Below are 10,932 nucleotides of genomic sequence, written 5' to 3' on the forward strand. Positions count from 1 at the left end.
TCGTCTCACTCACTCGCCGGGCCTGCGCTCTGGGTCTGTTCAGGATCCCGCGGCCTGGGTCGTCTAGGTCTTTCTTAACAGTTGAGTTTTTATTTGAAAAAAAAAAAATTAAGTTGGAAGCTTCTATTATAATTTAAAAGTAAAGTTCTTCAAAGTGTTCAAAGTTCTTCAACATGGTAGGACAAGAAGCAATCAGAAGCCCTTCGGGAAGGTCATTGACCCCCCTGCCATCAAATTCTTAAGAGAATGAAAATTTATTTCCAGGGAAATTATTAGATTGATGTTTGAGCTTTGAAGTTATTTTTCCTTAATCTGTCATTGGCACGTACTGTTGTTTTTGTATTTTATCTCTCTGACTTACACTGCCGTCCCAGGTTCTTAACAGATTTCTAAATGTTCATCTTCCAAATCTGTATGCTTTGTATAACAGATTATTTTTGGTCTCTCTGTCTTTTGACTTTTGTTAATGTTTACTAACACAATCACAAATTAACATGCTTTTTCTATGTGTGCTCTCAGTTTACTAAAAATCATCCTCTTAAGTGTTCTAAGCTATTTTAAGATTTTTTCAATAATGGTCTTGTAATCCAAAATATGCTTTCAGCTAACACCTCCCGTTCTGATATACAACCTGTACTTAATTTCCCTTGCATGTTTTTGAAATCTGAACAGCATACCGTTGTTGCTACACTTCACCAATCCTTACAGTATTACTAGAAATAAATTAGCAGGTAAGAGAAACGTGGCTCCGACAATCCCGGGTAGCACCAGTGTGCCTGCCCGGCAGGAGCCCCCCCCCCCCCCCCTTTCCGGGCTCAAACAGACGCAGTTCCAGATGTGTGCAGCAGAGGGAGCTAAGTTTCGCTCTGCCACAGTATTAAGTTTACTGAAATTCCGTTTGGTTTACAGACAGGAACCCTAACACCCATTTTTCTTGGTAGGCAAGTCAGGTTTTGTTTTGGGTTTTTTTTTTTTAATTTAAGTTGAATTTGGGAAACACATGGGGAGTCATTCAGCATCACAAATTTCCATTTAGGTAATACTATTTTGCTTTTTATTTCTGCATTTATTTGGTCATGTAAATGTGCTTAGAACTAATAAAAATACGCAGTTGGTGAAAATTAACGCATGCCTTGCCAGCCCAGTGTGGAATGTGAGCACGTGCCGTGGGGCTGCAATTCTTTCACCCTTTCTGCTCTGTCGTCTGCGTGCTGGTTCTGTTTAGAGCATCGCCCACTCTTTTCCCCATAGATTGGCCAAAATGGGAAAGATTGGATTCCGCTCTCTTCCACGAAGAGCTAATGGGACTGGCTAAGATCAAAGGCCGAGGCTTTTGCCATCTGTAATCAGGTAAGCATCCAACAGAAATCACTGTCGTTCTGTGCATGCCCCTTTAACGTACTCAGTTGGTATACGTATTACGAATGTGGCCTTTTATTAGATGTTGCGTTTGCAACACTGTATTTATTCAATGGATTTAAATGCACCTGTGATAACTAATTTGAATTCTGTAATTTATTAAGATAAAAAGGTTTTAGCCATAAAAAAATTTCAGCTGGTCTTAGAAAAGTGTAATATTTGAAGTCAATGCAGTTCTTCATTGCTCAGTATGTACATCCAAAGATAATAATCCATCTGTGCTTCCAGAGTGAGGATGACCAATGGGAACAGAATCGAATGTTTGTGAATTGTCTTATGGTGCACTCTTAATACATTTTTTTCCAGTAACATAGAAGTAATTTTTTCAGTTAGGATTGTCCACCTTACAGTTGGACCCTGTAACACAAGGGCAGTCATGACCAGTCTTTGAGGTATTTCCAACTGTTTTTATACTCAAGGATTTCAATATTTTGCATCCCATTTTTCTTCTGCCATTGAAAACTGATCCTCTAACTAGGTGTATGAAAGCATCACACTAGGAAGTCAAATAATGGAAAATCAGGTTTTTCTCCTGCCCATACAGAATGCTTTGTAACAGCGTTCAGCAGCAACAGCGGCTGTGTTGCATGAGGAAGGCAGAGAAGCCGTCTCCCGAACAAGACTATGACAGGGCAAAGAACAAGGACTTGCCCTTTTTTTCAAAGACCAAAGGACAGTGTCAGTTGCGTTTTAGAAATGTCACTGTTAATCTGCACAGAGGACTTTCGAACAGGTCTCACAGCATGAGGGCCCTGCCCAGATCTGCCTCATCACGAAAGCACTTGACCAGCCTGACCTGCGTGCCTTACTGTTCTAACCAAATCGGGGGTCATGGCTGTATTTAGTCTGCACGGGGACAGCCTCTGCATTAAAATACAAAAAGACATATTATAATCTACACCTAATTTAAAAAATATATAAGTATTTCAAGCTTCTGTGAAAGTAAAACAAGCCTGTACGGATGCGTGCGCCTCACCTGCGAGGGTCCCATCAGCTCAGTGCCACAACAAAAGCGAAGGGGAGGCTGGCTTCCAATTTTTAAGTATATAATAGGATGAAATTCTAGTCAGTAATTGCTAAGTCACTTAACCACATTTAACTCTTCAGTTTAAAGATCGGATCTATTAAAAAGGAGGTTACTCTTTCTGCGTCCTTTGAAAGTACCCTTCTAAATCACCTTAAGGAAATTTTAAAGAACCATTTAACTTGTAGTGGCTTGGGATTTTGGAGAAATTTGTTTTCTTAATCTAAGAAAGAGTTGATAATATTTACTAGGTTTTATCCTTATAGGCTTCAATTCAGCTTGATTACTTGTTTTCATTTAAAAAGACATACTCCCCTGTGCAGGGCACGCCCGCTCTCCCGCACAGCGCCAGTAGGTCTGCCGCACCTGCTCCCACCCTGAGCACCCTGGGGGGACGCGCTCTTGCACGGGCACCGTGCAGTCCCCGAAGCCCCAGCAGAGCTGCTACACCGGGCACGGCTGGGTCCAGGCCCAGCCCTGGGGTGCCAGCTCACCTGCTGAGCTCAGGTACCCAGTGAGCGCGGTCGCTCCCCAAGACGCACAGGTTGTTGAGGAACAGTGAGCACACCAGTCCCCAAGCGGCCTCCGAGGCCTCCCCTGCTCGAGCACGTGTGCCCCTCGGAGAAGGGGCTGCAGGTGGAAAGAGCTCTTCCAGGCCTCGCGGACCTGGGCTGTGAAGCCCTTCTGTTGTGGGCTCCGGGATGCCGTTGTTTATCAGTCTCTTCCTGTGACAGAGTGTGACTAGAGATGACATGTACACATTAAAATGATTTTCCTGAAACATTTTTATATTTTTAGTCAGATTTATGTTCCTCTCTAATCCCTCGTGAAAGCTGAACTTACAGTGCCACTCTTGCAGTCATGTTTGTCGCCTCCTGAGAGTCCCCAGCCATTACTGCTGTGCCTGAGTGCCTTTGTCACGCGGACCTTCAGGGTATGTGCGAGCTGTTCATTCTGAGCAATGCGGTATGCGCGTTTTGGCAAATAATATCGAGACCTGCAGATATTACATTAGACCAGCTGAATCCAGTTTATACTTTGTTTTTTAATTCAAAAGCATCACATAGCAAATTAAAAAATTTTTTAATTAAGTTTAGTTACAAACTAGTTGTTTCTCATTTTTTTTTCCAGTCCCTTTTTGCTTTCTTTTCCGACCACATGAAACTTGAGAAGCCACCTAAAGCTATATCATTTAGTGGAGTTGGGCAGTTCCCAAGTGTCCAGCAAGAAGGCCTGCTTTAGGCTGCGATGGCCACTGTCATTCCTGGTGATTTGTCAGAAGTGAGAGATACCCAGAAAGTCCCTGCAGGGAGACGTAAGCGTGGCGAAGCCAAACCAAGAAAAAGCTTCCCTTGCCAACTGTGTGACAAGGCCTTTAACAGTGTTGAGAAATTAAAGGTTCACTCCTACTCTCACACAGGAGAGAGGCCCTACCAGTGCACACAGCAGGACTGCACCAAGGCCTTTGTTTCTAAGTACAAGTTACAGAGGTATTCAACTCTCTTGTCTTTCAGATTATACTTGCTCTTATGTCGGCCGTTTGAAGCCATTGTAACGTATGTATTTGTAGACACATTTTCAGCTGCTGTGCAGAGAGGAAATGTTGAGTAGATTAGACTTGGCTAGTGTGTCGTGTTCTAGTCACATACTTCTGTGTGTTAGTGTCTTGCGATTTTTTAATGAAATGCTAATGACAGTACAATTTTCATTTGTAAAAAGAAATTACAACAAGAAAAGGGTATTTCCGTGAGTATGTTCCGTCTTGCTCATTTGCTTCTGTAATGATAGCTGAGAGTCAGCGAAGCTCAAGTGGCATGAAATGGCTCAAGTTGTGTAGCGTGAGCTTAGTGAGCACCTTGGGTGCGTTTTCAGCGAGGCGGTGTCCACGAGTGGGCGAGTTCTCTGGTAGCCTGTTAGCTAGCTGCCCATTTTGGAAGTGTGTAGTGCCGGCTGCGGTGCGGCAGTTACTTACGGAGTGTATCTGTGTTTCAAGGCACATGGCTACTCACTCTCCGGAGAAGACCCACAAGTGTAATTACTGTGAGAAAATGTTTCACCGGAAAGACCACCTGAAGAATCACCTGCACACGCACGACCCCAACAAAGAGACGTTCAAGTGTGAGGAGTGCGGCAAGAGCTACAACACTAAGCTCGGGTTCAAGCGGCACTTGGCCTTGCACGCGGCCACCAGCGGCGACCTGACCTGCAAGGTGTGCCTGCAGGCCTTCGAGAGCACGGGCGTGCTGCTGGAGCACCTCAAGTCGCACGCGGGCAAGTCGTCGGGCGGCGTCAAGGAGAAGAAGCACCAGTGCGAACACTGCGAGCGCAGGTTCTACACGCGCAAGGACGTGCGCAGGCACATGGTGGTGCACACGGGCAGGAAGGACTTCCTCTGCCAGTACTGCGCGCAGAGGTTCGGGCGCAAGGACCACCTGACGCGCCACATGAAGAAGAGCCACAGCCAGGAGCTCCTGAAGGTCAAGACGGAGCCGGTGGACTTCCTGGACCCGTTCACCTGCAGCGTGTCGGTGCCCGTGAAGGACGAGCTCCTGCCCGTGATGTCCCTGCCCTCCAGCGAGCTGCTGGCCAAGCCATTCGCGAACGCGCTGCAGCTGAACCTGTACAACTCGCCCTTCCAGTCGGTGCCGAGCTCGGGGTCGGCACACCAGATGATCACAACCCTACCTTTGGGGGTGCCGTGCCCGCTGGACGTGGAGGCCGTGCACCCCTCGCACCACCTCTCCTTCAAGTACCCCTTCAGCTCTACCTCATATGCCATCTCTATTCCTGAAAAGGAACCGCCGCTGAAGGGGGAGATCGAGAGCTACCTGATGGAGCTGCAGGGCGGCATCCCCTCGTCGTCGCAGGACTCGCAGGCGTCGTCCTCCAAGCTCGGGCTGGATCCGCAGAGCGGGTCCCTGGACGAAGGTGCGGGCGACCTGTCCCTGTCCAAAAGCTCCGTCGCGCTCAGCGACCCCCTCAGCACGCCAGCGCTGGATTTCTCTCAGCTGTTCAACTTCATCCCGCTGAACGGCCCCGCCTACAGCCCGCTGTCGGTGGGCGGCCGCGGCGTGAGCTACTCCCCGGATGAAGCGCACCCCTCGGGCCCGCAGCTGCCCGCGCAGCCGCAGGAGCCCCCCGAGCCCGCGGGCGCCGCAGGGCTTGGGCCTCTGCACTCGCTGTCCGCAGCCTTCACCGGCAGCCTGAGCACAAGTACCACCCTGCCGCGCTTCCACCAGGCGTTTCAGTAGGGCCCGCCGCGGGTGTGCGGCCGGGTGGCCCGGGCCCTGCCTTAGAGACCGGTTTCTTTTAGTGCCTACTTTAAGACAGTATGAAAGTTTCTGCTTTTGTATAATACCAGTTTTCATTAAGCCAGTATAAAATAGAAACTAGCTTTTGAAAAGAGCTTTGGAACCACCCATGTTATGTTTACCGGGGTATTCTGTCCTGATTCACTGCCAATTGTCATAGTCAGAAGTTTTATTTCCTATAGGAAAGCCATTATTGTTAATAAAATTGTACAAGTCCCGTGTTCAAACTACTTTTAGATCTTAAAATTTTCGTTTTTGTCCAGTAACAGTGGCTCTACCTTTTAACATTTGGCTCCTTAAAAGCTTTTTGCAACACAGTGTAAATTTTATAATGTCTATCTGAATAACTCAAGAGTTTTAAAAATTTTACCAGCCACAAGTGAATTGATAATCAGATGTTTTAAATGAATGAATCCTGTTTGGAAAGATAGCAAATGTTTCCTAGATATTCCATAACCCTAGGTCAGTGTATTTTGAAGATTTGCTCTTGTCTTGGAAAATAGTTCCTAAACTATGGAAGTGTGAGGGAAACCAAACCAGAACACAAGGCGTGGTGTCTAGCCCAAGGCCACTCCTGCTGCGCCCTGAAGGGCGCCCTGAGGCCCTGGCATACGGCCTCACTGGGCACTGTCTGTCCACCTAGCGGCACTGACAGCTCATGTGGCGTGGGCGCTTGGGAGGGTCCATGGGCAACGCTGCAGCCCTTTCTGCCTTCACAGCCTGGCGGTGGCCCACGGGCACCAGCGTTTTGTTTTGTTTTGTTTTTTGCATTATTGGTCCACAGCCCAGAATCTAGGGTTGTTACAGAACTGTGGACAGCTGTGTGCCATCTCAGAGTGGACGGGCTCGCCCTCCAGGGTGTGATGAGCTGACCGGAGTAGAGGTAAAGCACATGCCCAGCCTCGGAACTCACTCGTGCAGGGAACCGGCCTGCCGCTGCCCAGGCTGCGAACGAGACTCTTGGGACCAGCCGGACAGCGCCACTTCCTGCTGCTCCACTTTTCTGTAGGAGGCAAAAGCAGAAAACGAAAACAGCATTCTTGCCCCGTGGTAGTTTCCTTAGTGAATGTCAATCCATTTTCCCCCTGCCCTTTTCAGATGAAGTTAAAACAATTTGAGGAATTACCTCAAAGTTTTAAGTAAAAAATATATACAGTAAAACCCCACTTTTACACATCTCTGGAAGATGGAAAAATGTTGCAAAGAGGTCGAATTTGTCAAGGGGAGCAGAGCAGAGCAAGCTGTTGTCTTTTTTAAGTGAAGACAATAGACAGTCGGGAATAGTGTTTCACTGAATAAAACAGTTACGGGCCTTCTTCACTTCAGGCAACCACCACAGTCTTCTCAAAGATCCAGTAATAGTTTTCAAAGGGTCATTTGGGACATCAACCTGAGAAACATATCTAGTAAGCACGAGTTAACACCTTATTTGGGGCCCTCGGCCTTTGGGGCGGGGGCGGGGGAGGGGTTATAGAAGAGTATATATCTCTTTAAAAAAAAAATTCTAAGCACTCATTGGCCCTAGCAGGAGCAGCCTCCCCTTCTGTAGGGCCAGCTGCCACTGCAGATTGCAATGTTTACCAAGAGTTTCTAAAAATGAGTGCAGATTACTGAGTATAATACATTATTTAAAATATTTGGGAGTAGTATAATTTGTGGAGAAATGTAAATTGTAATAATGTAAATGGGGTTTCACTATATATATTATATATATATATATATATATATATATATACACACACATATCGCACTTAATAGAATCAAAGTTGCTCTCTGAGGGAGCTCTGGCTCCTGATATTTTATCATGCTCCTATTTTTTTAATCCAAGGAGCAGTAGTTTTTATACCTATGTATTTAAATTTTATTATGAGAAATTACATTTTATTAAAGTGTGTTCCAAAGGCATTAAAATTATATATGTTAATAAGGAGATGCATTTTTAAATCTCTTGAGCTGCTCCTAAGCTTTGGGTTAGGAGAATCAATACCTGCTCCAAAAGTAGGCTCGTTGCTCTGCTCCGCTGCCGCTTCTTTTCGTTTCTGTGAAACAGATTGCTTACGTAAACCTGAGTGAGTGAGTGGTCAGCGTTGCGTAGTGCTCTGATCGCCACTAAGAAGGAAAGAAATCTGGAGAGAGAGTGGGGGTGTGGCGAAAGCTGCTCTTAAGCAGCGACCACCGAGGGCCAGTGTGGAAGCGCCGCTTTACCCGTCTGAAACGTGCCTGCCCCGAGACGTTGGCCTTCCTGGGCTGTATTCCACTGCTAATAAAACAAAGAGGACTGTCGCGGTTGATAGCATACGGTCTTTTGGAGATGGGGGTGGCCGCGTGCGCCTCTCCGCACAGGCGTGGAGCGCGCCTTCCGGGGCATCTGCGCCAAAGTCGGGCTTGCGGGGTCTTAGTTCTCCTGCGTGCAGCATCTGGCCTGTTGCCACCCCCAGACTTGAGGCGCCGCTCTGCACGCGAGTCCAGCTAGCACCTTCATTGTATTTTTCAGTGGACTGCGGTGGTCACTAAACCCGGTGTGATAGCGTTTCTGTTAGAGGTGCGGCAGACCTGTCTAATTGCAGTGTTCTCACGGGGTGTAACACGGAATTGGCTCTTTTTTCCCTAGAAAAATATTCTTGATTTGAATGAAAGGAAGTTTTCATTCTTTAGTGGCCAGAGTTATCCTCTTTGAAGTTCTGGTAGTGCCTTAGCTTGGTTTATAAAAAGGGATTGACAATAAGTAGAAATATTTTAGTGTAGAATTTGGACCTCAGACAAGACATTGACCGTCATTCAGTTTGGCTTCCTGCCCCGTCCGCAGTCTAGGTCACCAGACGGCGGTGTGGCTGTGGCGAGGCCTCGGCACCGCCGGCAGCAGTGCGCGCTGGCCGGCTGGCCGGCAGCACGGGGCTCTTGGCCACGCAGCACTTTCGTTCTGAAGCCCTGTCACCAAGTTCAGTTTACACTTCAGTCGTTCTGGCTGGTCACACAGCACTCACCTTCGTGCAAGTTTTTCATTTCGAGTAGAGCGTCTTTCAAGCCGTGTATTTTTGCCTGTTTGTTGCTTGTGCTTTCTTTTCCTTAGTCATTAATGGAATATAGTGATACATCGTGTTCAATTGGACAGTAGCGGTTTATAAAAACCACGTACTGACAGACATGAGCCGGAGCTGATTGCTTTATTAAGCTAATAATGAATGTTACAGAGAACATATTTTCAGGATCATCCATCTAGTGAGCAATACTCATATTTTAGGCCAATATATATATTTTTAAAAATAGAGCTTGGTCAACCTCTATATTACACATATTACAAGATATAGCACTTTCAAAATGAATCGAAGCCTTTACAGAGACTTTGTTATAGGTTATGCCTTTTATTTTAAGACTTATTATAATGTCTCAAGTGCCATTAGATGATGCATATGTAGGCCTTTGATATATAATGCTTTGTGTACAAGAACGGTAGGTGGTATTTTAAGCAGGTACATTTTACAGTGTTTTCTTATCAATTTGCTATATTGCACAAAATCAGTGTGTGTCTTTTCATACAGTTTTACAATGGTTTATTTTTTTACAAGGTTTACGTGTCTCAAAGCACACTGTCTTCCCAGTACATAAGTTAAGAAATACCAGTTCACCCAAGTTGCTTCTAGCCTACTGAGGTCCGTGTGACACTGGAGGAGACCTCTGCGACATCGAGCATTCGGCGTTAGCAGTGGCACAGTGCTCTCTGAGAAACGAGCACCTGAGTGAGTTTGTCTTGTTTTTCTCCCTCTGTCAGCCACGGCTGTGACACAGATAGTCTGTTTTGATTACAGAGCTCTGAATCGTGTTGTGCATTTTCACACCAAAGGCCCACAGAGCGCTCCTTTAGGGTCATCTCAAACAGCATAGCCTAGTTAGTGGCACCTGCTGCTCACCGCTAGGCCTTTCCACAGCACTGTGGCTCGTGCGGGTGGGACAGTTACCGAGCGAGCTGTAGAAATGACAGAGCTACTGCTAATGTCTGGAACACTGTCGCATAAGCTTCGGTGGGACAAACGAACCAGAAGGAATGTCTGTCTCCTCAGAATGCTCCTTTAGGGTCACACTGGGTCAGGCTGCTAATGTAGCATGGGACGCAACTCTTCATGGTGCTATGAACTCCTGTCTCGTTCAGTTGGATTTTTTATCCATAGGAAAAGGACTATATTAGGTGTAAAGGTGTACAATATATTTTTATACTGTGACTTAATATGTCAGTAACAAACTTTCACACCACCACAGCATGTTCGTGTACACTTGCAAAAGGAGATCTCGGACGTGCAGAAGTTACAGAACAAACCCAGCTTCTGCCCACAAGGTGACTGCAGCTCAGAATGGAACGTGGGCTTAGTAAATAGAGTGTGGAGTGAAGAACATGCTGTAAATTACTAACAGCCCTTTGAATTTAACAGAAACTGGGAGTCCATTAGGAAATGGATTGATCATGTCTGACCATAAGCTGGACTGCTGAAATTGTATTTTTAGCTAATGAAAAGGTGTTTGGACTAGTACTCTAAAAATATTATAATGATTTATAATAGAAAAGAAAAAAAAGACCTGCATTCCAGACTGAATTTTGTATATTTTTATTGCATTTAAAATTGCTATTCTGTGATATCGGGAAATCAAGTGGCTTATCATGTATATCATGTACTTAAAAATGTATCCACAAACTACTGTTGTATTTGTATAAAATATAGATAAAGATCCTATTTTTGTGTGTGTGTATAAGCTCTGTAAAATAGCAATCACATTTTGAAGCTGCAGCGGTACTACATTTTAAACATTCACATCCGAAAAAGCAGGCTATTTATTGTCCAGGTAACCAGATTTAAACTATTAATTTGCTGCTTATTAAACAATAATAGCATTGCAGCTTCTTGTGGCCTTCAGTGTTATGTTTGCTGTAAGAAAGAGATGTAAATTCCACAAAATGCCTGAATAAAATTATAGAATGACTTCAGATAATGCAGATCTTACTGAAATTTTCATAGGTAATGCTTTGTGACATTTTTTCATTCTACTTTTTTCATCTGATAAACATAAGATTCTTACTGCTGGATCTAAGATAGTTCTCTGTTCAAAGGTTCTAGGCAGTATCATTTGTTTTAAAACTTTTGTCTCTTTAGAAAAAGGACAAGCATTGTAAATTTTTTACAAGTCAAA

The 10,932-nt window shown here is 45.3% G+C and overlaps 1 protein-coding gene across 5 annotated transcripts in view; it reads left to right on the forward strand.

Moving 5' to 3' along the window:
- The window catches only part of Plag1 (PLAG1 zinc finger), a 46,036-nt gene extending 35,558 nt beyond the window's left edge, over window positions 1–10,478 (forward strand). For 2 of the 5 annotated variants that reach the window (XM_023717741.1, XM_023717742.1), the window contains exons 2-3: window positions 1,252–1,350; window positions 4,437–10,478. In XM_023717741.1, coding sequence (XP_023573509.1) covers window positions 4,441–5,694 — 1,254 coding nt within the window. In that variant the 5' untranslated portion in view covers window positions 1,252–1,350; window positions 4,437–4,440 and the 3' untranslated portion in view covers window positions 5,695–10,478. Of the gene's footprint in view, window positions 1–1,251; window positions 1,351–3,574; window positions 3,934–3,957; window positions 4,000–4,436 lie in introns of those variants that run through there. The other 3 variants (XM_023717743.1, XM_004633366.3, XR_002821549.1) reach the window with 3 other exon arrangements.
- Window positions 10,479–10,932: the final 454 nt, after the last annotated feature.

The sequence above is a fragment of the Octodon degus genome, unplaced genomic scaffold, assembly GCF_000260255.1.
Source record: "Octodon degus isolate 3935 unplaced genomic scaffold, OctDeg1.0 scaffold00054, whole genome shotgun sequence".
Classification (NCBI taxonomy): Eukaryota; Metazoa; Chordata; class Mammalia; order Rodentia; family Octodontidae; genus Octodon; species Octodon degus.